Raw genomic sequence first — 26,867 nt, 5'->3', positions numbered from 1 at the left:
GTACTTCTGTTCTTTGGGGTGGGGTTTTGCATTCCTCTGGTTGGTTTGTTTGCTGTGGAGTTTTTTGGCATGGTAGTTGAGGACAGTTCTGTTATTCCAATGGTTCCAAAAAGGTCTTCGATGGAAGCACAAATCTTGGTGCATCTTGCCAGCCACTCCCTATCAGTTTCCATGGCAACTTTCATAGTGTTTGGGAGTTGGGTTGAGATTTTCCCTTTGCCTCTTAAGAAAACCATTGGGCTTTGCCAGTGCTGGTGTACCTTGGTTTTGTTCCAGCTTCCTCCATCCTGTTGCCTTCCTGCACTTGGCACTCCTATTAATCACAAATTCCCACTTGATGGCAGCGAATCAGTTTGAGTCCTACAGGTTAGACTTGTGCTGTTCCTTGGAACTAGGATCTTCAGCCACAGGTTGGGGCTGGAGGTGTACCCTGGTTCTGTTAGACCTTTGATACGTGAAGAACTCCTCCTTGGCCAGCTGGTGTAGTAAAAATCAGCCTATGGTTAATATAGACCTTTCTTTCTATGAGACTGAGTCTTGTCCCAGCACCCCCAAAGGTTGGGAAAGTGTGAAACACTTCCAGTGTCTGCTTCTTTTAGCATCAGATGTCTTAATTTAATTTGTATGTAAGTAGGAAAACTTTGAAGTGTGGTCAAAATACAAAGGGAAAAGTACTTCAAAGAAATGTAATGTTATAAGTGTATCTGATCCCTCAAGGTTTTTGAAGCTTTATCTTGAGATTATGTATTCAGAGGAAGATTTGTATGGAAATACTGAGGGTCATTAATGCACCCAAGCCTTTATGAATGTTGGCCTTGAACTATTCTGTGCTAGTTTTGCTTTCACATGGTGACAGGCAGGTTCTCCTTCACCCATCTGTCTGCACTGCCAGGGTCCCTGACACAACAAAAGTTAACATGATCTCTGAGGGGGAAACCAAAGCAAAACTGTTACTGAGTGAGACTTGTTCAGCACTGTTATCCCATGATCAGCAGAGGTCTCTGGTATGGCTGAACAAAACCACAGTGTGTAAACTCCCCAAACTTCTGATTTGCATTGGTTGCTCTGCTGGAGTCCAAGGTGGTCTGTGGTGCTGGATTACAGGCTTCTAATAAATACCTTGAACTTTGGGAGAGTTCAGATCTTGGAGCTGAGCTTTGTTTTAGGGTTGGGCATCCACTCCTGTACAAACATGCCCAGCTGTGTTGGAGGAGTGTGGTTGTTGTTTTTCCTTTTGGCAGACAAGGATTCTGGCATTGAAGCTTTTAATTGCAAGAATTATATTAGCAGTTCCCAGTGCTCAAGGGGGGGGTGTCTGTGTATGTGTGCAGGAGGAGTTAATTAGATGTGTATAAATAATGGGCTTGGGAGCCTTTAAAGCTAGATGTATTGTTCCATCCTTGCTATCGTTTCTTACAGTAAAACTGTTGAAAGTTAGAAAAATATGAAGTTACACAAGAGTCACTTTCTCACAATACAACTTTGAAACAACAGTGAAGTTGCTTTTGGTCTTTCTATGTCATAAAAACATTTTTGAATTTATTCAGTGTTTTAATAAAAACATATTAAAATATTACTAATTTTTTAATGTTTTTGAAAGTTTATTTTAATTAAATCTGTAGGTCAAGGGAATGGAAACAGTTAAACAGTCAGGATTTTTTTTTCTATTACAAACTTTAAATAAGTCAGGTGATCTTGCTTCCCCATGCCTTCCTTCCCTTCTATGCCTTACTATATTTCATGTCAAATAAGGGCCTTTCTGTGTTCAAACTTTCAGGATATTCATAGATCACAAAACTTCCTTCAGCAACCACGTGCCTCAATAATGCTGTTCTTTCTTCATGAAAACTAATATCCTGCTGGAATGACTCCTCTGGAAGACCTCGAGTTTTGAGAGAGTTTGAGGGTTTACCCCTCAAACTGGCTTTCCAGAAGAGTCTGTAAACCTGACTGGCTTAAACATGTGGCAGGTATTTAATAATGGAGAGGGGCAGTTCAGCTCTTGCATGTGATGGTATTTCTACATTATTGTTGTCGTGGGATTTAGCCACACCTAAGTTTGCTTCAGACTTGTTGACTTGGATCGTGGCCCCACTTGTGCTGTGTGCTAACCTATCCACTGCTGATCCTGTGCCTACAAAGAAAGTTTTGTAGCCCCTTGCTTCAATTTGACTGCTCTGGATACCCAAACCAGGTGATTTATAGGTGTATTCACACTGAACTGCTGCAATTGGGCTGTAAATTTTCTTGTAAACTGCTCTTACAAGTTATCTTCTTCTCCATTTTAATGTGTTACAGCCCTGTCTGCTAAAGGCAGCCCACTATTGGTAAGGTCAGTAATAAGCCACAATTTATTGCTGTATCTAAAGAAACATGCATTTTTCATGGTTCTATATAATAAAAAAAAAAAATGTTTGACACTTAGAATGCTTGTAGTAAATAACTCCAGTCTCAGTACCTTGTTATCCCAGAGAAGTCCATGTAGGTTTGCAGCAGCTGCAGTTCTGCCCCAGCTGGGTATCACACATCTCTTGATGCAAGCATGTCTTATTTTTCTGAGTGCTAAGATTTGTCTTCATCCCATGGACTGCATCTTCCTCAGGTGCAAAGCCAGCACTTTGTGCTCATCTTGCTGATGGGGTGAGGGGTGGGATATTCCCTCCTCCTACATGTGCCCAGAGGCCTGGCCATGGGATGGACAGTGGCTGCTCCCTTCCATCTCCAGACCTTTCTCTCTTACAGGGGAAGGAGCAGAAAGAATTCCCTTTCTTCTCTTCCAGCCTTTTCCCCCACAGTTTCTCTCCTCTTCTGCTGCCGGAGAAAGAGGAGAGTGTAGGGCTGGGCCCAGTAGTGTTTAAAGCTCTGTTCCTGCAGAGGCCACAGCTTGCTGCTGATCTGCTGCCTCCCTTGCTGGTGAAGGCCCCCTGTCCTTCAGTATCAACCATGAATGTATTATCCTCACCCACATAGCCCTCCAGCCCACCTCAGCATTGTTTCTATTGCCCTAGCACTGATGTCTTTGTCCTGTGAACTCTGAGCCCCAAGCACAGCTCAGCCCCTGCTTCACTGAGATTTTTTGCCTTGGGTGATGCTGGAAGCTGCAGAGCACCAAGACTGAAACCATCTTTCTGCAGAAGATGGTGAGGAGGTGTCAGTTGTGCAAGAGGAGGATGGAGAGGACAACATCTCTACCCCTAAGAGCCATCTGTAGGCTTTCAGCAGAAAGGAATGAGCAGCAGAAGAGCTGTTTCCTCTGTCCTGGCTGCTAAATTGCTTCTGTGCTGAGGAGCAAAGCTGGCACAAGGGTAGGCAGGGCACAGGGCTCCCCAGCCAAGCAATGGTGTGGGCAGCATAAGGTTCCTTAAAGCTGCCCTGTAGTGGTAGTTTGGGGATTTGTTTGCTTGCTACTCCCCAGTGCAGCATTCAGAAGAGAAAGGCCCTCTCTTGGAGCTGAGAGCACACAGCTTTTGTCCTTCATCTCTTGGCACTGGGACTTTGGTGTTGAAAAAGCAAGACAAAATCAACAGTGCTCTGCTCCCTGGCTGAAAATAAAAAGGAATAAGAAACTTTGCTTACTCCAGCATTACTGAAATCCCTGGAGCTGTGCTTTCCCTAGGGATTGGAGAAGCGATGTGGGGAAGAGAAGAAGCTGAGAGAAAGTGTGGAAAGGGCAGCGCTGGGAAAATGCCCTGTCTGTGTGTGCCTCTTCTTCACCCTAACATCATCAACAAGTGACTCTGGGGCTGGGCAGTCAGCACAGGCTGTGTCCCAGAGCAAGGAGAGGATGGTCCTGAGGGGATGAGGATGTGCATCCCCACAGAGCCACACTGCCTGGGCAGGAGGTATCCCATCTTTGTGCAGCCACGAGTGCCTTGCTCTGCAGGTCTGTGGCAGCTCTGGCTGGTGGTGGGATGGCACTCTGCGAACTAATGTGAAATTTGAAATCTGTGTCTTGAACCCACTTTGAGTATTTCAGGAGTGTCAAAGGTAGAATGTCCATTTTTAATAGTGATTGAAGTCCATGTGCTGCCTAAAGCAGCTTGTCTGGATGTGGACTCTCTCAGATTCCAATTGTGCTACCTAAACAAAGGCTGTTGGCAAAGCTCCAGTTTGAGTTATTGGCAAAGGGCTCCAGTTTAGGAGAAGATGAAGAGATCCCCAAGTTTTTGAGGAGAAAAAGAGAAAATCCAAGGGAAAGTTAGTCTACAATTTATTTTTTTTCACTTTTCCCCTATTTTTTCCTCATTAAAATTCAGTTCCCATTATATTACAATTCTATTTTAAAAATTGATTCAATTACAATTTACAATGCTATTTTAAAAAATTATTCCTTAACCAAGTTGAATTTTACCCTGCATCATTCTTAAAATGCCAGGAGAGTTGAGATGGTAAATTGTGTGGTGACAGTGGTGCAGTGGTGGTACTGGCAGCCTCAAGTTCTCGGAGATCGTGAATCTTTGAAAAACAAAAGTATCTTCACACACAAACATGTGCTTCAGATATCTCACTCTTGTTTTGCATATCACTCCTGAAAGGTAAATCTTAACACAGCAAATTCAGAGGCAGATAGAAGGGGAAAAATGCAATACATACACAGATTTTCCATTTGTAACAGTTGATGCTGCAAAATTAAAAGGCATTGGATTTTTTGTTGTTTTCTGCAGACACTTATTAAAACACTGTTCAGGCTAAATGTATTTTATTTATTTATAGACTTTTTATGAGTGGTGCCCTCTACCTCAGCTTTGTGGAGTGTCAATTCTGAAAGTGTGCATCTGGAAACTCTTGGACATGAAGGTCCAAAATCTAGAGCCAAATCCTTTCAAATCTGGAGGCTTGTGAATTTGACCTTTGGATGCAGCTCATTGAAAGAAAGTGGCACAAGCAATGAAAGGGGATCTAAATGTGGGTCAGTGCTCAGGACTAGGTGGGTTTTAAGGTATTTTTGAGAACTACCTTTTGGCCTGTCACCCAACAGTGCCCTTTTGTTTAGTAGCCTGTGTGGCCACAGTGTGTCAGTAACATATTGCTGGGGAATGTGAGGCATTTCCTTGCTTGAATTAGCAGTCTTGGAGTCAGGGATGAAAATCTCATTTGTTTTTCTAATCAGTGGGCCCAAGCAAAACAAGAGAGAAAATAATGTACTGGTTCTCAGGCTTTCTGAGGTGAGAAGTTGAAGACTATTAAACAGTTAACCAGTAAAACAGGAACAGCTTGAAGTGGTCTGTGGGGGGTGGTTTTTGTTTTGTTTTGGTTTATTTTTTAACAAGGTATCGTTTGACCTTGGATTGCTTGTGTGAAAGGAGTGAAAGTGAGTCTGAAGGGAGTGTGCAGACAGGTATTAGCATCACCCAGCTGCTGTGCAGGTAAGGAGCTGCCTCCCTGTCATAGCACTCAGAGCCCACAAAACAACATCACCTGCCAGTGTAAAACCCAGGCTTCTAAATTTCCTTTCAATTGCAACAACAGCAACAAAAGAGCTGCTGGAGTAGGGTAGCAGAGATAAGCAACGGGAATGATTTCAGTGCTGGAGACCCAAATAAAGGGTTTGTTTTGTAAGTGGATATGAATCTAAGCCATAAACCTTGACTCAGAGACTTTGGGTGTTTACATAAGCTGTTTGCTGTGTATGCATCTCTGTCAAAGGATCTCAAGGATGCCTTATCTTGTCGAGGCTGAGCTTCTGATTTATGACCAGAGTGTTTAACAAGTGTTAAGGCAAAGTGCAGAATGCGACTCAGCTGGTTTGTAGTAAAATTGTGTGATTTGAGGTAAGTTTTTCCCAGGTATTTATATTTTGGAAAGACTTCTGTGTTTTGTGCTGTTAAAGTACTTTAAAGTAATTTCTACAGCTTGAAACCTTTTATCTCAACATGTTTCTTGCGTACTTATGGGATGGGCTTTTGTCACCAGTGTGCTTCCATTCATTTTTATCAGTTAAAGGAAATAAATAGCCTTTGTTGTATAATAAAGAAATAATGAAATTCAGGGAACAAAGAAAGGATCTAGACTTAGGGAACAAAGGGACATTTGTTGCTTTGTTTGTAGTCCTGCGTAATAGGAGAGCAGTATTGCTTTGATGTCATTGACTACAGCTCGGCAAATTCAAAAATAATTTTAGTTATAAAAATAAATAGACATAATCAGTTTAAAGTAAGCCTTTCCAACATTTGGGTTGTTTTTATCCATAATAATGTTATGGATACACCTGACTCCACATGATGACCTTGGGTAAGGGGGACAATGTCTGAATTACTTGGCTAAAAGCATATCTGGGACCTTACTAGATTCCTATCCCTGCCTCAAACAAAGATATTTCTCTATATTATTCCCATTGAGGTATTTCCAGCATTTCCTAACTTGACTTTTAAAGTTCAATTTTTTCTTTTCTTTCAAAACACCAGAGCAATGTTTTCAGCTAGCATCCATTTTCTTTTTTAGTTTCTTCTACCAGGCTTGGAAGGAATGAAATGGAGTCATCATTTACATTAGAAGAAATGTTAATGACACGTAGTGTAAATTACCCAAATATATTCATTAGTAAACTGCTACTGACTGGTGGCTCTGTAGTTTAGCATCTTCAAAACATCCCATGAGAAACTGTGCCAGGGATTTGGATTGAATTCATTTGAAACTGTTTGCAATTATGATTGAAATGTATTTTGTAAATAAGTCTCCATGTGTTTGTGTTTCTCTTCTGGCCTGCCAGAAAAAGCAGAAATAGATGTGTCTAAATGGCATTTGTCTTCATGAAATAGAGCTTTATTTTGTAAAAGTTAATTGCTAAGGATGTGTTGTTTTAGTGTCGTGATGCAAGAGAGATGAATTCAGAGGTTGCTTTAGACCTCTCATGCAGTCATCTGGTCCATGTAGCACTGAGAAGGCAGGATGTGGATTTTGACAGCATTTAGGGTCTTACTTTTGCTGTGGAAGGGGTTCTTTCCCTCTGCTCTCCCCAGAAAAAATGATTGCAGCTTCTTAGCTTTTTTATTTCTTTTCGTGGTAGGCTGCTGTGGGGTGACAGCCAGCTCTTGGGGGTCCTCTTTTACTCTCAACAGCCCTCAGAAACAAGCCCTAATCAAAGGTTTTAATTTCTGTGTTTCAGAATTTCCTGACTTAAGGAGTGCTATGTGTGAATGGGAGAGCGTGTGAACTTAAGTCATCCATCTTACTGCATCATGTCATAAAAATAATCTGTAGCTGATGCTTTATTTCCCAACGCTGAGCATGTGCAGCCCATGTGCACAAAGAGGAAGGCGAGTGGGACAAAAGGCCAGCCCTCCCTTCCTCAGAGCAGTGACATCCAGGGCACTGTGTGTCCTCTGGGTGACATCCAGGGCACCGTGTGTCCTCTGGGCCTCCCGACCTGCCAGCAGGCAGCTGATTCCCTTTGACTCCGAGAACCTCTGGGCTTTAAAGTGTGGTGTGTTTTGCAGGTGGAGATGCAGAATGAGAGCACCCCCAAAATAACAAAAAAATGGGCTCCAAGATGCTGGCCCTCGATGCCTCTGTGTGTGCCGTTTGATCTAGGAAAGAGGCAGCCTCTGGGTGGGAAAACTACCATTTCCTACATATGTAAAATGCTTAAGCACTTTTTTTTTCCTTCTTTTTGAAGTCTGCCATCTTAATTAAATATCAGATTTTGAAATCCATATCCAGGCAGCTTTCCAGTTTGCATCCAGCAGAACTGCAGTTCCATTCACAAAGCCTCTTGTTGGGTTTTTTTCTCCAGCTTTCCTTGTGTTTATTTGCAGGGCAGCGTTTTGTTTTCTCTGTAAGCCGTTTGGAATACGTCTTCACCAGCACTGTAGCCAGAGGGTTTGTATGTCATTCAAAAATAAAAATAAAAAATCTCCACCTACTGAAAAGTGAACAGCACAGCCCTAGCAACCGGCTGGTGCGTTTGAACCAGAGGAAGGGACATTAAACAAGTAAGACCACATTATGTCTTCTCTGTTACAGCCAGGGATGAGGTAGAAATGCCAGCTAGAAATAAGATTAATCATAAATGATAGTGGAGAGAGCTGCATTTGTGTTTTATTTTTGTTTTTTTTTAATGGTGGCTTGTAAATACAGGCTTGACGAAGCGATTCTTGTTCTTGTCGGCATGAGCAGGGTATTCAGCTGGGAGCTCTAAAAGGGGGATGTGCCTCTGTACAAACAGCCCCCCACACCCCACCTGGCACTGGTTGTGCACACAGGAAGGTAAGTGTTGTCATTTTCTGGGAAAGCAAGAGAAAACTTATTTTAAATTGTCTGTCAGGCAGGGCACTGTCAGTACTTTCCTCTCAGGTGTGTTGTCAGTGACGTTATACCAGGGGTGGATTTCATGCGTCTGCCTCTCTGTCTCCTCTGTGCACCTTGATACCTCATTTATCTGCCATGCCATAGATCAATCTGTGTTAAAATTATGCTTTTTCCCCTTCCTACTTTTGTGGATGAAGGGAAGTTAAACTGCTTGTCATCATTACCTATGCATTATTTTCCTAAGGAGCTCCAGTGCACTCCTCCGGGATAGATTTTTTTTTCATGTTACCTGTGTAGTCCTTAATCCCTGCCAAGAAAAAAACCCCAAAGCCTTGAGTTTTCTGTTAAGTTTTATTTGTATTAGACCAAAGCCATAAGGAAGAAAGAGTGGAGCATACATATTGGAAAAGCTCTGCTGCATCAGTGGCCAGCTGAGGCTTTTCTCAAAGTTTGTGAAATCAGAGGGTGCCCTTCAGGGGGCACAGGGATTAATGTGGTGTTTTATTGTTGTCCCCTTTCCTGTAGCCCACAGAGGGCTGTTGATTGCTGATTTGTGTATCTTTGGCTCCCTCTGCATCTCCCCTTTCCACCCCTTCCTCCTGGGGTTTGTTGTCTTTTCTGGTTCCATGCAGTTTGGTCCTTTGCTCCTCTGGTGTATGAGGTCCTCTTTGCCCTCTGCCTACCCCCTCCCTGCATGCTGGTGATAGCTGTGCAAAGACCAAAAATAATTCTATGCCTTTGCTAGGGAAGGATACTTCCAATATTATTTTTCTATCACAGTAATTTTACTTCCTGACTGCTGGATGTGCTGCAATGTGCTGGGAAGATGGCCAGAGCAGGATGTGCTGTTCCAGGCTAGTTTTCAATGGCCACTTTTAGGACCAAATAACCAGGGAAATGGGATTTTGTTTCGTCATCCCCAGCTGTTCAGCTTGGGGGCTTTTTGTTCTTTTTGATTTCACCTCTCCAAGTTTCTCAGCTGTGGGCTTGGTCAGGCTGCTAACAGATGCTCTGCGAGTGGTGGAAGAGTTTTTGGAGGTCTGTGTGTTTGCAGGGTCTTGCTTCAGTAAGTTTTATCTTAGAATTTCTCCCTGCTGCTCTCAGCAGTGCACCTCCTTCAGGAGCAGCAGTGGAGGAAGCTCTGTGCAAACCAATGTGTCTTTCCTTGGAGGCAGAGGCAGGTAACCTGGAAGTCTCTTGGATGCTGTTGGTACCACTGTCTGCTCCCATTAGTAGGGCTGCCTTAGGGATTTCTGACAACCATGGACAAACCCCTTGTTTAGGAAAGCAAGGAGTGCTTTTGGCAAACATCAGGGGTGGTTGTACCTGGATGAAGTGCAAGGTTAGTGATTTTTCTGTGCCTATGAGCTATGGCTATATTGTGCAAGTAAAAAATTAGCAATTGTAGTTGTACAAATTAGCAGAACTTGTCCCCAGTTCATGCATTTCCTAGCCAGAAGGTGAGAATCAAGGGGTGTGCTGTGAACAAATATGGTTAGACTCTGTTCCTTTGTGTGTTTTTAGCCTACGTAGGCTTTTCCTACCAGCCTCCAGGACTGTGTTTAATGCTTGATCATGAGCTGCACTGACCTCACTGATGCTGAGGTGGGAAGGCACCACTGGAGATCTCCAGCCCAGCCCCTGCCCAAAGCAGGGATGCCCAGGACAAGGCTGTGCCATGTAGGGTCCAGTTGGGCTGTGAGACCCCAAGAGGGCAACCCTTTCTATTACTTGCTATCCTCATAGTAAAAATGCTTTTAAAAATGTTTTTTTTTTTATTTAGGCTATTTTTTTCCCTCTCCCCTTTTTAATTCTAGGGTGAACTTCTCTGTGTTTTGACATGTGCTCATTGCCTCTTGCCACATCACTGGGCACCTCTGAGAGGAGCCTGGCTCTGTATTCTTCACCCGCCCCATGAGGTGTTTATGCACTTTGAAAAGCTCATGTGCACTTCTGATTGCCAAACATTGATTGGCTTCTGTGGGTCTGTGGTTGCTTTGTGCTGTTGGTCTTTTCCCACTTAGAGCTGTGAGGAATCACAATTTTGCCTGGGGCTGTACAAGCCCCGGGCTTTCTCTGTGTTCTTTGCCCTTGGAGGGAAATCCACAGCAGATTGTTCACACTCTGCCTTCATAGACTCCCATATTTGAGCAGGACCTGGTATCAGAGCCAGGAAATCTTAAGCAGATAAAAAAAGAGACTGTCTTCAGTGTTGGCCCAGTGAATGTGTGTGCAAAAGCTGCATTTTCTGCTCATTTTTATCAGATGTGGAGGCACCGAACCAGTTGTCTTGTAGGATCTGCATATTCTGGCAGGTTTTATACTGATTGAAGCTGAATGTTTGCGTTGTGTTTAAAACTGGGGGCTTCCTCCTTGAAGGCTGAAAGTCTTCAGTTACAATGCTACTGCAGTTTTTAAGATTTGCAACATCTTCACTTACAGGTATTTGACTGTTTATAGTTCTCTTGGTTTTTCTGACTCTGACAACCACGTAATAAAACCAGGCATTTGCCAAAAGCGCAGCAGTCTTTGTGCTGTTGCTCAAAGGTTACCTTAGGGTTTGGACCTACTTCATGTAACAAAAATGTTGTTGTGGAAGATGAAATGGTTGTTGGCATTTTAAGGATAACGTTTCAGCAAAGCTGGCTGGGAACCTCCAATAAGAGCCATCTCCCAGCTGGGTCAGACCAATGAGGCGACTCCTAGGAGGAAAAAATCAGTTTATAATGAGGATTTTTGTTTAGATTTGTTTTTTAGTTGACTCTTTTCCAGGACTTATGCCAGAGATACCGTGAACGACTTTCTTAATTGCTCATGTTGGGGCAAATGTCAGCAGTGGCGTGGCCTAATACAAAAACCAAATGGCAGGGCATGCAAAGGTTAAAGCGAGTTTTCCTTCCTGGTGTTTGTTTAGCTTTGTTCCCTAGCTGTATTTATAGCAGAAGCAGTCTCATGTGTATCAGATTAAAGCCAAGGCAATCTGGGCTGCGTTGGTGGTTTCTGTGTCTGTTGTGGTGGGCTGGAGAGTTTGGGAATGCCCCTGACCCCTGCAGCTCCACTTCAGCCAAGTTCCTAAGCACCTGCTTAAATTAACTTGTAGCCCATTAGGATTTCTGGTTTGCTAGCTCACCTACGGGCAGCATGTTGGGCAGGCTTGTTTTTCTAGCCTGCTGGAAAAATACTCCCTTGGGGACCACTTCTGGCTTGTAGAAGTTTGAGAGTGAGATCAGGTTGCATTGTTACAGTGTGAATCTCTAAACTCAGAGCAGGGATAGTCCATGCATGCATGCTACATCCAGTGAGTGATCTGTGGGCACCTGAGAGATCCTGCCTGTAGGCACACAGTTCCATGCCAGGAACTTCTGGATTGTCAGACATGCAGAAAACTCACACAAGTGGTCAGACTTCTCTTTTTCTATTTCTTGGGGAGAAAATACAGACACACATATGGTTTGTTGCTGAGTTGCAGCTTCCTTTTAGTGATAGAAGGCTGGTGTCTTCTCTGTGAGCTTCCTGGAAGTGCCATGTGGGATTTCTGAGGTGCTCTGTGGGATGCCCTGTGAGTGGCATGGACCTGTGGGCAGAGCAGGCCGTGGGTCACTAGAAACTGGGTCACCAGGTTGGTGCTTTGATCCCTCTAACTCAGTCCATGCCTCGTGGTGAATACCTCGGGGTTTCATTGTGGCCAGCAAACGATCCCAATCTTCTTTCTGATCTGACAACAGTGATGCCTGAATTCAGAGAACACGCAGTGAAATTAAATTCTCTTTTGCAGATTAAATTACAGACTTGAGGCTTTGGAACAGCTCACAGCATCGACGTTTTACTGCTCCTTATGGTGTAGCTGGTGATTGTTCCTGAGAAGAGAGAAGATGATGAGTGATGCAAGTGACATGCTCGCTGCAGCCCTGGAGCAGATGGATGGCATTATAGCAGGTAAACACCTGTGGCAGGTGTTTATTTTGCTTTTTTGGGTCCTTCTTTCTCCCACTGGAGGACAGAGTTGCAGACAGAGAAGGGAGTAAGTTGGGAATTGCTTTTGGTGCCTTCCATTCTAGCTTAGAGTTAACAAATAACCAGAGTGGAGGAATTGCACAGGCTCTCACAGGCTCCATGGGTTGGGTTTTTTCCTACCCTCTCTAAAGGGCTGCTGGAAATGGCTGAGTGATGCAGTGCAGCTCCTGCATAGAGCACCAGGAGAGTCAAAGACAATAGTGGCTACTCTGAACTTCCCTCAACTCAGAAAAGTTTAATCATTATTTGAATTTTCTTTTTCTTTTTTTTTCTTCTCAAAATTGAAATGTTTTTGGTCCAAACTTTGGAACTGCCTTGAACATTAGAAATTTTTATAAGTACCTGTAAATTGTAAGTTGCCCAGGGAGAGGCATTACAAAGAATACAACCTCTGCTTTTAAGCTGAGTCTAGTGAGTTAGAAAATAATATAAATACCCAACACATAGGAGGGAAAGATCAAGAAGTCAACATTCAAAAATGCCCTTGCAAGTGTAGCAACACAGTTATAAAATTTTTAGTAGTTCCACTTAAGCAATTTTCCGTAGGGAAAAAATAATCATGCAGTGTGTGCTTTGTTTGAACAATGACTCTTCTCTGCCTAAAGATATTAAGGACACATAGCAGGAACAAATGCAAAGGGGATTCAGTTTGATCATGATGATCTCTAAAAATACATGTAAGCTGTGACTTCAGTAATTTCCATAAGTAGACACTGGTATTTGGATCCAATCATGTATTTGTGTTTCCAGGAGCCCAAGTTGGTTATGGCAGGATGAGGTTTAATATAAAAACAAAATGTGATGTTGGAAGATTTAAGTCACCACAGACTTCATTTACCCCTGTCTGTGAATAGATCTATAAAGGAATGATTATAACAAAGGGATATCAGCTCATGTGCTGTTGAGGTTATTTTTCTCTTTATTGTTTTCAGTGGGAATTTAGCAGAATACTTGGATTTTTGTGGCTTGTCAGATGGGGTGAATGAAAGTTCATGGAAGTGCATATATGGCATATCCTTGTAGTTTCTGAAAGTTGACAGCACAAATGAAGGTCTGTCATGAACACGTCTCATTGTGCCGAGGTATTACAGGATTAAGGTCACAAATCAGTGTACTGGAATTACAGTTGGAATTAGCTAGGTTGATTTACATCAACCTTAATCCTAAATTCATAGTTTCCTTTCTAACTTAATATATAGCAATTTCTAATGTAGGTCAAATATGCATTCTGTGAGTTTATGCAAATGAGAGTTTTTTCTCTTTATTAACATGCAAATGTCAGTGCTACTGTGTCAAATTGCTGGTTTTAAAATTTATCACCCGTGCAGAAGTGATTTGGTCTTTTAATTTATCTTCATCTTTTTTATTATTTTAAAAAATTTCCAGTGCCTTGGAGCAGCATAATGTATTCCTGCATGGAAAATGCAGGGCATGGTTTCCTCTGGACACCATCAGTGGAATGTGACTTGGATCATTCAGTGCCTGCAGAGTGACTCAAGGCATTGGCAGAGGATGTTCCATCCCTGGCAGCACCTTCTGCCTTGGGAATTCATCCTGGGGAGCAGGAGCCCAGCCCATGCCTCAGCCCCACGGGCAGGTTGTGGCATTCCCATTCCCTGAGGACCAGCCCACCTTGTTCCTGCTGGAGCTTCCCTCCCCAAGCACCAGTGCTGAGTTTGGTTGGGATAACCCCTGCCAGGAACAACCCCCACCCTTCCCCGGCCTCGGGGTGCGCCCAACCCTCGCGCCGTGCCTGACCCCGTGCGGTTTTGCTCCCTGCAGGTTCCAAGGCTCTGGAATACTCCAATGGCATCTTTGACTGCCAGTCCCCCACCTCCCCGTTCATGGGGGGCCTGCGGGCGCTGCACCTCGTGGAGGACTTGCGGGGCTTGCTGGAGATGATGGAGGCGGACGAGAGGGAGGGGCTGCGCTGCCAGGTCCCGGACTCCACGGCCGAGGCTCTCATCGAATGGCTCCAAAGTCAAATGGTACAGCCTCACCTTGTTCTACCTCTGCCAGGCTCTTTTTGGGTGCTGGGTAGACTGCCTCTGTTTCACACAGCTGTTTATAAAGCTTAGAGTGGGCATGAGGGAAGAGATTTTGTTTTGGAGATACTCCTGTGGAGTCTTGGAAAAGCTGTTACTCAAATGCCTTGTGCAGTGGGTTGGCGTTCGCTGTCTTTGATGTACCACTCTACCTCAATCTAGGGAACAAACGATACTTGGCAACTGCAGCTTCATCTCAGAGGACTGGGGAAAGACTTTTTTTTAAGAATCAGGTGCTTAGGTGGGGGAAAAGAAGCTGCTGTGAATACTTTTCAGTTAAAAGCATTTTTGGCAGTGTTTTTTTTTCATGGGGATCAGTGTTATTACTGAGCTTCCTCACCTGCTTTATAACATAAGGGAATGGTGTAAGCTCTGCATCCCTTCAATCTGGATACCAAACCAAACTTCAATTTTCTGTGTTTGTGAATCAGCCAGTTTTTGTCACCTTACTTTAAAAATACACAGAAATATAACTGGGAAGGGAGATCTTTCCCCAAGACTTAGTTTTCCAAAAAAAATGAACAATTATTCTAATGTAGTTTACCCAAGGACTGCCCTGGGAAATCAAATGTTGTGCTTACCAAAAGGTGAGTTAAACCATTATCATTTTTGTAGAAGTTGCTCTGTTTGCCTCCAGATGCCCTGTGACTGGTGACTTCCAAGCAGGGCCAAGGAAGAATCCTTATGCTCGTGGTGTGTGGCTGGGTTTGTGTTGCAGAGGTTCAGGTGTGTGCAGGTTTTGGGGAAGCTCCAGCAGTAGAAGTCAGGAGCTGCTCCCAGAGGCCACACTTTGGTTTTTCAGCCAGCTTCACTGCAACTGTCACAGTGACAGCAGTGGGTGGGCACTGCCACATATCCTGTCAAATCCATCCCACAGCCGTGGCCAGGTCCTGCTGTGTCACACACTGGGTGTTGGCCAAGGTGACACCGTGCTGCTGAAATTGGGGTGCCAGCCCTGGTGGAGGCTGGGGCTGCTGCAGGACTGTGGTGGCTCTGTGTTCCTTGTGTTCCGTGTGCCACGCTGTGGGGACAGACAGCCACCATCACCTGCTCCCTTGCCAGGATGGGCACTGCACCCCCTGGGGAGGACTCAATCTCCCTGAAGTCATGGCTGATCTTGCAGAAAGCATTTTTATCTTGACAAATGGACTGATCTCAGTGCTCAGTCACAGCCCAGAGGACTGCCGGGTGCAGGGCCGTGTTTGCTGCAGCTGGCACTGGGCAACCCTTTGTACCATCTGCTGTCATGGGGCCTGAGCACAGCAATGCAGGGACAGATGGGCACCTTGGACTTGCTTCTGTAGCCCTTGCAGAAAGATCTGAAGGAAGAGCCTTCTTTTTCCTTTTTTTAAATCTTTGCTTTGAACTACTCATTTGGAAATGCTTGAAACTTAATGAAGCACGTGGGAGCTCTCCCACTGCCTCCAGTGGGATTTGGATCTCGCCTCCACTGTCAAAGTGTGGCAGCCAACGCTGAGATCAGGAGGAGGAGACAGGAGTGACATTGAAGTCAGATCTTTAGAACAGGCAGAGTTCCTGCTAACATCAGCATTCCCTGCCTGTGTGACGTACAGCCCTGAACATCGCTGTAACTGCTCCCTGCTCTCAGTGGGCATCACAGGTTTCATGCAACTGTGGCCTTGATAAACAAAAAATATGCCAAATAAACAGTCTTGGAAACTGCACTCTCCCATGGTGTTCACAGTCATCTCCAGGCCATGTTTAGTGGTGCTGATTCCCTGCAGGTTATTCTGGAGTAAAGGGGCCCGGCAGCATGGCTGAGGCTGCAGTGCCTACTGAGATTAATGAAGTGGAGACCAATCATTGTCCCTTGTGATGGCAGATGTGTGATTTAGGGGTGCCTGGCTGGTGGGGTCTGGAATGGGGCCCTTCAGACCTGCACGATGAGGATCACCTCATGGCAGTGAGACAGCAGTGGGTTTTTATTGCACCCATGGGCCCAGTGGGAGACAAAGGGCTCTGTTGTACCATTCAGTTTAGTGCCTCCCAACCACTGGAAAAGATGTGCAGGAGTTCTGAGTACCAAAGATTGCAGAAAATTGCTATTCCATCTATGCCTCAATTATTCCTTATTCTGCCTCAAATTATTAGCCTGTATTCTCTGTCATCCTTAAAGCCCCTTGTAGGAAAAACTTAACATTGCACTTACAGCATGCTACAGCCACAGAATTTGCAGGTGTCACCAGTCCCTGTCTGAGCAGGGAGGTGTCACATGAAGTGCCTGGATGATTTGCAGGAGGGCTTTTTGCAGCTGTGCTCCTCCTTAGAAAGGAAGGGCAGACACCTTCTTTGTTTGAAACTAGTTTAATCCTCCATGCATGAAGTTGCATCCCCTTGGATGCTGGAACTGGTGTTCCATGGTGGATGGTGGAACGTGTGGGGCTGTAAGCAAGCCTCTTGTGTCTCAGAGGAAAACAAAAATAGTGTTTGCTGCTGCCAGACAGTGTGTCACAGGAGAAAAATCCTCCCCTGGCTCCTGCAGCCAAACCACTGATGCTCACATTAGCAAAAGGGCATGACAGCAGTTCCCCAAAGTTTCTGTAAAATAGGGCAGAGCATTCAGTCCTGCCATGCCTGAATGGGTTGCCATGTGTCCTTGATCCTCTCAGTGTGTGTGTGTGCAAAGACTCAAAAAAGGGCCGGTGGGTTGAAACACCTCGTGCTGCTTTTTGTTTTTTAACGGGTGCGTGCCAGATGGCCACGTGACACCAGAGCACACGTACAGGGCCCGGACATCTGGCACAGCTCTTCCAACAGAATCCATCATGTGGCCCCCAAGGGGAGCTGGGAAAAGTTGTACATGCGGCTCTCTGCTGCACAAAGAAGTCAGTTTCACTGTAACATGTCATTGCAGCTCACACTGATCTCTGCTGCTGAAACCCTGCTCAGTCTCCATGTGCAAATGGTGAATGTCATGGGTGAAAGTACAAACCAGGCCGTTTGTTCCAAGTCTGGAAAGGGACTGAGACCTTTCTGAGCTCAAACATGTTTGGACTCCTTGCTTTCACTAGGAACCAGGCCTGAAATCCATGGCCAGATCATAACAATTCCAAAGTTCTGGAGTTTTTTCAGGATACTCGTGGTCAGCAGAAATATTTGGTGTATTTCAATGTGCACCTTAATAAGGCCTGTGCTGTACTCTTGTGAAAATGGAGCTTCTGGCTTCAGTACAGGCAGTGTGTGAGTAATCTCTAACATCAGCACCAGTAGCAAAACCATTTTAAACATAACTCCACATTTTCCAAGACCAAGGCAGCCTTGTTGTGTCCAGCTGGAAGCTGATAGATCCATCTCTTGAAGACTAATTCTTGCAAACCTTGCTCCCAACCACGATCATTGCTCCAGGTTTTTTTCTGTTGAAACAAACAAAGAGACAGTTTTCCTTCTGGTTATTACTTTTCTGGAAAGTGGTTGGGGGATTTTTTGCATTTTTTTAAAAATACATCTTATGCAACTACTTTTCCAGAAAGAGGAAACCAACTGTGTCTTGTTAGAAAGAAGAGTGAAGGGTAGGAGTGGGTGGACAGTGCCTTCCCACAGCACAGAGCCATTTTCCCCATGCTTCTGATCTGAACTTTTGTATGTGGGTCCTGGTGTGTGCCTTCTCTTCTTTAAAGGATGTGCCCCTGAAGTGAAAGAGCCAGGTTAACATAATATTTTTTCTTTAAAACCCACAGCAAGTGCAGCTTTGGAAGTGACTTTGTGAATTTAAATATTATACAGCATATTTTAATAATTATTTTCAGTCCATAGGTGAATTTCTGAAATTGACTTTATGGTCAAGCAAAACTTTATGGCTCCAAAGGTTTCTTGAATCATATAGAATCATTAAGGTTGGAAATGACCTTTAAGATCATCATAAAGTCCAGCCACAGAACACTTTCAGCTCATCTGAGGATGATGGTTGAGCTGAGGTATCCATCATGGCTCATGCAATCCAATGTCTTGCTGCTGCCTCACAGACCAGCTTCAGATTTTGACATTTTTCCTTTAAGTTGGTTCTTCCAGAGAGTAGCTCGGAGTAATGAGAGTTAATATGAGGGGATTTTAGCTTTCAGAGAGGAATTTTCCTTGCTGGATAGATGTAGCTTTGTAATCTTGCAGAGATATGCTGACCTATTTGGACAAGAGTGATTCCCAAGTGGAAGAAGCAGTTTGGTTAGCCAGAAATCATCTCTTATTCATGGGGAAAAAATAAATCCTGTCTTCAAACCCAAGTTTGTTGTTTGATTATCCTGGTGTGGGTGTGCAGTGCAGTCATTTGATTCAGCTTCTGTTTGTGTTGAGTTTGTGTATCAAAGGGTCCTATGCTAATGTGTGGCACCAGGGTGTTACCACCAAACAGTTTGGGATCTCTCCTCGAGCTGCAGTATGAAAGGAGTCTTGTGATAGCATGTCAGCCTGTCATCATCCACTCCCTGTTGGCAATGCATTTTGTCCCTGAGAGATTCACCTCCAAGGTTCTGGAAACACAGGACCCCCACTCCCTGCTGGCAATGCATTTTGTCCCTGAGAGATTCACCTCCAAGGTTCTGGAAACACAGGACCCTGCTTCTTGCTAAAGGTGATCATCCAGATTGGTGTGTTTTTAACACTGGGAGGTAATATGGGCTCATTAATGATATGCCTTGCTGTCACATCTTCATGCATCGAGGATGAGTTCTTTGGCAGTTAGAACAACCCATCAAAAATCACCATTTCCCATTCAAAATGAATCAGTTTGGCTTAAAAAGCACAGCTTCTGCTTGTCCTTTGATCTCCTGATATCTCCTAAGTTATTCAGCATGCATAGTTTTGAGATTTTTCTCTATCAATAGTTGTTGCAGACGTTTCATTATAAAACTGGTTTCTGAGATAGTCACAGGACTCTCAGAGCTGGACTCTGTGGTCAAAAATACTAAGAATTTGTCATGCTGCTGCTGGTAGTGGGTCAGTTGAAACCTGAACCCGAGGACAGAGCTTGGTTGTTATTGCTGCTTTTTACATCACTCTGAAGTATGACATAAACTTGGGGCAAGCCACTTGTGAGACCTGGCACGGCTGAGTCAACTTCTTCCATTTTTTCTTGGCGTCTACACGTGAATGAATGGCATGTGTTCCTGCAGCTTTTACAGTTACTAGGAAAGCCCCTCCTGTTTACTTTGTGCTCAGGTGAAGGGGTGGGAATTGCTCTTTTCCCCTGTGCTCTTGGGTCGGATGCTTGCCGGGAGGGTCCGGAGGAGGGAGCTGCGCTGGTGACAAGAGCCAGGCTGGAGGTGGCCGGTGCCACCTGCGCGGGGCTGTCCTTGGCTCGGGTTTGTGCTGCTCCGCACCTCCCTGCCTGCATCCCCCTCCCGTGTGTGCCGGGCTGGAGGAGTTTCGTGCCGGGCTTTGATGTGTTAATTCCCCAGAGCTGCTCGCTCCGCTCCGCCTGAGGAGCGCTGCTGCTGCTGCTGCTTCCCACGTCTCCCCTCCGCTCGCCTCCATCCTCGGCTGGGCAAGGGGACCCGCTGTGACTTAACCCCGGCTCCGAGGAGCCCCGAGCCCTCGGCCTCGGCTTCTGGCGTCCGTGAATGCATGGAAGCAGTCATGACCAGCATGGAGTATAGCTGGGACATTCACGGGCACTGCGTCTGGCTAAATAAGGTAAGGAGATCTCTGCGTGTGCTGCTGGCTCCTGTGATTCTCCCAGTGACAAGCCATAGCTGGGCAGCGCTGGGAATGAGCCTCTCATACTTCTCCTGCTCCAGGCACCAGCTGGGCTGCTCCTGAGGAGACGGAATATTGTGGAAAGGTTGCAGCTTCCCTGCTCAGCAGCGTGTTATTTATGCTTACAAAATGTTTCAGGTAAATGCCTCAGAGTGAAGGGCTGTGAGCAGCTGCTTTTCTTTCAGAATTCTACTTTTATTTTTTAAAAATATCATGTGGGGGGCTTTGAGTGGGTGTGTGGTTGTTTTTATTTTTCCCCTTCTTACTCTCTGGGGAGGAAGTAACCTGCAAAGTTTAGGACAAGGTTTGCAGTACTCTGCTGCTGAGGTATGTGGAAAAGGCTGCAAATAGTCAGAGCAGGGAAGCGGGAAATGCAGGAGAGGCTGGTTTGGGAGGGCAGAGCTGGGCTCCCACATGAACTGGTTACACACCAGCTCAGACAGTGTGACCAGTATGAATTTGGGATGGGATTGATGCCGACAGAGAGTAAAGCTGTCACAGGTCTGTACCACAGGTAGTGGGTACTTGGCTTGGGAAACCAGGAGGATCTGCCCAAGGCACACCAATTGATGCTGAGGTAGCTGAGGCTGGAGGAATCCTCTTGCAAGGGGCTCTAGAGCTGAGGGAACAAGCAGAACAGCAGCAGCTTTGTTTAACTGAGCATAGGTAATGTGTATTGTAATGATCTGAACCACGTAAGCATGTTGATGAGCTCTAATTTAACTCCAGATGGTCAGGAAAGAGGTGCTGGGAAGGGCTCACTTGCCCAACTGTTGACTTGACTGTGGTGGTCAAAACAGTCAGTGCAATCTGCTGTGCAGGGAAATGATGCTGTGGAGTTGCAGCTCCTTCTATGCAAGCCAAACTGCACATACAGCAAGAGCAGTGTGATTTGTGCTGCTTATTTCATCTCCAAAGCAGAAGAGAAAATGAAGGAAAATGAGGGTATCAGCTGCGGTAAGCTAAAAATGAGGTTTATTTTTGAAAGGAGAATTCAGCAACTGAGAGGAAATGGATTTTTTTAATTTATTTTTTTATTATTAGCTTTAAACCAGCAGCCACTAGAAACGTTCCTGTGGTTTGGAATTCTAACTCAGTTCCAGGGAAAAGGGATTAAAGACTGAAGCCAGGCAAGCTGTGAAAGTTTGGTGATGCTTCTACTTGCTACAGGAATAATTCCCTCCAGAGCAGCATGGATTTTTTACACTTAGATGATTACAGACAAAGCTTTACACACGTGTTTAACAGATTAGCAGTGGATTGATCTAGTAGAGTTTATAAGTGCACTGAGTCTGATCTTAAAAGGCATTTTAAGTAAATGCTTGACCTCAGACTTCTGTGAAGCCTCAGTGGCATTGTGACAACTGTTCTTTTGTTTTTAGGATTAAAATCAGCATTGGTAAATCTGCATTCTCTTCCCATATAGTGTTTTGCAGTTAATCACTAACATTGAAAACACAAACAAAATCTTAACCGAAGATAGATTTTAAGTTACTGATGAAAAGAGCCTTCTTTGGGAAATGGAAAGCCTTTCTTACACAGCAGTAAAGTATGTTAATCCTTTATGATACCAATTTGATCCAGAACTACCAAGTGCCCTAAATATGCTTGCAGTTGCTGTTCAGTCAAATATTTGCTTTTCTTTTTTGCTTCTCTTACTGTTTTATTTCTTTTCTTCCCCCTCCAAAGAGGAGCTGTTGCTCTGCAGGGTGAGTGCTGGGCTCAGTTGTAGGGGAGGATGCAGATTCCCTGGTGGAAAAATGCTCCTGAGGGACACACTGAGTGTTGCTCACCCAGGTGTTGCACACACCAGGTCTCCTGGCATTTTTCAGACCTCTCTGCAGCCCATTCTTTCCCACTGGGGCTCCCTCCACCCCATCTCCTGGTGCGCTACTTTCCTAAATCCAGTGTTTGAGCATATTCCTGCTCAATTTCTCTTCAGTCCTGCTCACTACCATTATTGCTCTGTTCTTCTCAGATGTTTCATCTCCCCTCTTCCTTCCTTATTTCTCTGGGAAGAGTATCATGACAGGAATCTGCTTTTTACCTGTGAAGACAATCCAGAACAAGGAGTTACTGATGAAAAGAGCCTCTTGAAGGTGTGAAAGTGAAGGAGTTGTGTGTCCAGTGCGTGCAGGTCCTGGGCCTGTGCACCACTGTAAGCAGTGCCCAGGCTGCTGCTCTTGGAAATAGCTACCATGGTCTTTCTCTATCATCCATTCTCCAGCTATCATTGTTTTCTCCACTGAAACCAAAGCTAGGGGCTTTCTTGCCTTTTCACACTTCAAATGAAGAATCAGTCACAGGTATTATGTAGAAGTTACAACCCTTCAGGCAAAAAGCAAACAATTCTTGTGTTGTACACAGAATTTTATGGGTTTGGTGTGCTACAGGAGGTCTGGTTTTATATAGATTTTAGAAAATAATACTGGCAATACCCAGAAAAGAGATCTTTACACTCAGCTTGCAAAACCAAGACATCTCTGCAAGGTTTCTCCCAAAGAATAGATGAACTGCCCTAAGTGATGGGATGAGAGGAAATGGCCTCGAGTTGTGCCAGGGTGGGATTAGGTCAGATATTATGAAAAGTTTCTTTCCTGAAGGAGTTATTAAAAATTGGAACAGACTGTCCAGGGATGTGGCGGAATCACCCTCCCTGGAGGGGTTTAAAAAATGTGTGGATATGGCATTTGAGAACATGGTTTAGTGGTGAGCATGGTGGTGGTGCTGGGTTGATGGCTGGGCTTGATGATTTTAGAGGTATTTTCCAGCCCTAAGGAGTCTGTGATTCTATTAGCACTAATTTGTATTTTGTGGGAGAAGAGCCTTTTCACTTGTCCTGTTTGTGGTTCCCATCACCTCTCTCTAATGGCAGGGTGCAGCTGCAGCCTGAGCTCTCCCTCTCCCAACACTCCTGCTTTAAAGCCAAGGCTGGTGTGCTGAGCCAAACGGATTTTTCCTGAGAAATGTGAGTGGAGTTTAACAACAAAGGTGTCTTGGCAAGATGCTGTGCACAATGACTAACGTTCTGCTTTCACACCTCGTTGGTTTTCACAGACGTTTTAATCGTGCTGTGAAACCAAGACCTCCCTCCCCCCATTTTCTTCCTGCAGTCTCTGGTTTTAGTTCATTTGTGCCTGGTTATGCTGACTGGAGCTATCAGGAGGGTCAGGTGTTGATGTGGTGGTTGGGAGGCAGGGAGTCAAATCTGTGCTTTGGCAAGGAATTCCATGTTAGCCCCAGCAGCATGGAGAAGTGTCTTTGCAGCTCTGCTGCCTGTAGAGAGGGATGGATACCACTCTCCCACATCAGACACGTGCACTGGACTGATAAATGTGTTGTGTATTACAAAATACAGATGCTGTTCTTATACAGGCTGAGTAAGTGCTTGAGATGTACCGGAGCTCTTAAAGGACAGGGGAGCTGCAGAGCAGCAAAAGTAGACAAAACCCTCAGTTCTGTTTTCACAAACAACTCAGGTCACAAAATCCAAAGCATAATCTACTGGTGGAACAGCTAAAAGGTTTATTTCATTTTGAATTCTTTCACCTAAATTAGTGTTACAAAATGGAAGATCTCACTGATCTTGAATGGCATGAGCTAAATTCTGGTAGAGATCGGGGTAAGATATGGCAAACTCAGAAATTTAGAGGAATTTTGCCCTGGGGTTTAGTGTCTGGGTAGTCAGGTGGGTATTGTGCTGCTAAATAATTCAGATTCAGGGTCATAAGTTAGATCATTGTGATGAGGTACTGGTACAAATTACTAGAGAGCATCCTTTCTTAGTCTGCTAGAGAAAATTTCAGGGGAGATTTTATGGTTACCAAGTGAAATTTCATGCTTGTGAGACACTTTTAGTACTGCTCAGTGATTTAAGACTTGCCAGGACACAGCCTGATTTCTCGAGAGCACTGAGGTGAGGTCAGACACTTTTACCTTCTCCTGTTTGCTTTATGTCAGATCTTTAAGTGATGCTGGAGGGAGTTCTATTGTTTCAGGCTCAAGCAAGGCACTTTCTACCACCGCCCAAGGCCAGACATGTAATTTAGAAAAGGAGTTTTAGCCAGGAGGTTTCCTGAGGTATCATCTGTAATCAGGGGAGATTCAAAGCAGGAGCTGGAGGCTTGGAGCTCCTGAGTGGCGGTGGCCTCTCAAGGCAGGGTTGTGCTGCAGGCTCACGGGAGCACAGGGATCGATCACACAATGGCTTTTCATCACACGTTCAGGAGGAAACCAGGGCCCCTCAACATTGTTGGGTGTCTCTGCTGAGCACCTTGGATTTCAGAGCAGCTTCTCAGACTCCTCTAAGCACTTTATTCCGTGATGGGAACAAGGCTGCCTTTTCTGAGCTGAGATCTGATTGTGGCCTGGATCGTGAAGTGCTTTGAGACAGCTTTGAATATGGATAGAACAAAATCCTTCCCACTGCTCAAGAGTATTGAAGTTATTATGGAGAAAGTTGCTGATTCCTCTGAACTCTCTGATAGCATTAACATGTATTCTTGTTTCTCTCTAGCCTCAGGCAGCTTTACAAAGAGATGTGTTTAGAGTGCAGACGTTCACCCATACCCAGTAGAATGTGCCTGATGTAAAAGGATGTCTCTGACTGTGTGTATGACTTGCAAGAAGCATAATACACATTTTGTAGATTGTATGTTTGGCTTTTTTCACTTGCTGAATGTCTCGGGGTATTTGTCTCTTTGCAAGTATGGCTTAGCGTTGTGTAGCAATGAGTCCAAGTTTTGTTAGCAAAATGCTGAATGCACAGTAAGTGAATTTTGCAGAACTGGGTCACTAGAAGGTTCTTCCTTTCTCATCTTTAAGTCCCTGAAAAATTCTCTCCTGAATGGTGGTCATGTGTCCTTTGTTGACAGTTTATTTGATTTGTAACTCTTAGGGGGCGGGAGAATATTTCAAACATGTTCTTAAACTGTGCAGACTCAAAATGCTCTCAATAAGTGTTTTGATATCGTTGGATGCTACTGTGGCACAATAGCTGACTATACAGTATTTGTTGTCTTTTCCAGACTAATGGACACATATCTGGGAATGGAGATGTTTATCAAGAAAGGCTGGCTCGTCTGGAAAATGATAAGGAATCTCTTGTTCTGCAAGTGAGTTCTCACCCAAATAATTTTTTTCTGCTCTTTCATTCATGAGACTGTCTGAAAGTATGTGATAAAACCTCTGAGAATTTATTTGGAGTTGTGATGTCTTAGACAGTGTTCAGAAGACTTGCTGGTATGTGAGAATTAACCCAGATTAGAGAAAGGTGTGAATTTAGATTGCAGGAAAAACCTGAAGGTCCTTCTGTCTGTGTATCTGTTCTCTTTGAATTTGGTTAGCAGAGCAGGTCTGCAGAGCAGCCACCTACTTATATCCATGTGTATCCTTAAGATCACCATTTCCCAGGGCCATTCACATGGTGTCTGCATCAGGAGACAGTTGTCTTGTCCTTAGGAAAGGTAACAAAAGCTGCAGGACTTCTGCTGCCAGCCAGCAGAAGGAGACAAGCAGTTCCTTGGTGCTCCTGCTCACCTGCTGCTGGGCTGGATGGGGTCAGCCCTGGCTGCTCTGACTGCTGGCTTCCTCTGGCTGTTGGAGCCAGGAGAGCCTGGCACCCCTTGGACTGCACAGGTGGCATCCCCTGATGGGGACCCAGGGGCAGTGACAGCACTGAGCTCACCCTCCTTCCCAGCAGTACTGCAGGAGGAGCCTGTTGAAAATGAAAAAATTCATTCAGAAAAGGCAAAATGAGAATCTGTCTGCTGTCTTAAAAATGTTGTCTTGGTCTTCTCCAGCCTCTGGCTGTGTGTTTTAACCTTCTCTGCTTTTATTGTTCTGAAAAGAGGAAAGTGCTTGTTATGGTACACTGTGTGCAATCACTTGGGAAGGAGAATAAATTATAAGTAGTGAGGTTTATGTGGTGGTTAAGGTAGGAGCTAATGGGTTGAGTTATTGTATTGTCACAGCAAAGGCATAATTATTGGCAGTAAAATGCAGCAGCCACCCCTTGTGAAAACCTCCAATAAGGAGGGGAGTTGCAGAATTGCAATGCATCTGCCAGAACTTTGGCTGAAATTCTAGTAAGCGTGAGGGGAGAGCCTTCCCTCCTCTCCTGTTTTCTTTGCCAAGTGGTGTGTCCACTGCAGAGCTCTGCTCCTCCTCCTCCCTGCATGACCCCAGTTAATCTTTGGCCCAACCAGCAGTGTTGCTCACCTGCAGTTCTTCAGCTGACACATATGGCCCAGGTGCCAGGTGAAACATGCATCCCTTTTGTCGTGCTCTCCAGGTAAGTGTGCTTACAGACCAGGTGGAGGCCCAAGGAGAGAAGATCCGGGATCTGGAGTTCTGCCTGGAGGAGCACAGGGAGAAGCTGAATGCCACAGAGGAGATGCTGCAGCAGGTATTTCACAGCTCCATGTCTGTCCTGCTGCCTTGTCTTCCTTCTGTCTTAACAAGCTTTGGTGAGAGCAGTGCCCTTCAAGGTGTTGGAACCCTTGATGTCTCCACTAAGGGATCATTTTCTGCCATACTGGCTTTAAAGTCTTTGCACTTAGTAATGTCAGTGCTGCTTTATGCTGCAGGAATCCAGTTGTGCTCTCCTTTGAGTCCTTCCCCACTAAACTTCCAAGAGCCTTAGATTAAAGCCTCTGGCAGGATGAGTGGATTCCCCTCACAGCTCCTTGCTGCCCAGACTGACTGTGATGACAGACAGGCTTTTTTCTTGTCCTGCAGCCAGCCCATGATAGTGCCCCTGTGATCCCAGATGCATCCTAGGTGCCTGGAATCTGTCAGATGGATAATAGCTGTGTCTCAGGGCTTCACATAGTGCAAGGATGAGGGTGATGC

The 26,867-nt window shown here is 44.9% G+C and overlaps 1 protein-coding gene across 9 annotated transcripts in view; it reads left to right on the top strand.

Annotated features, from left to right (window-relative positions):
* Positions 1-26,867, top strand: part of PPFIBP1 (PPFIA binding protein 1) — a 102,346-nt gene that overhangs the window by 42,246 nt on the left and 33,233 nt on the right. For 3 of the 9 annotated variants that reach the window (XM_058023713.1, XM_058023710.1, XM_058023709.1), the window contains exons 1-5: positions 7,938-8,205; positions 12,023-12,183; positions 14,044-14,249; positions 25,043-25,129; positions 26,308-26,421. In XM_058023713.1, the coding sequence (XP_057879696.1) occupies positions 12,120-12,183; positions 14,044-14,249; positions 25,043-25,129; positions 26,308-26,421 (471 nt within the window). In that variant the 5' untranslated portion in view covers positions 7,938-8,205; positions 12,023-12,119. The other 6 variants (XM_058023706.1, XM_058023708.1, XM_058023707.1 and 3 more) reach the window with 6 other exon arrangements.

This window comes from Melospiza georgiana, chromosome 4 (assembly GCF_028018845.1).
Source record: "Melospiza georgiana isolate bMelGeo1 chromosome 4, bMelGeo1.pri, whole genome shotgun sequence".
In the NCBI taxonomy this organism is placed as follows: Eukaryota; Metazoa; Chordata; class Aves; order Passeriformes; family Passerellidae; genus Melospiza; species Melospiza georgiana.
Note: the sequence above shows the minus strand (reverse complement) of the source record. Positions and strands in the feature narration are given on the sequence as shown.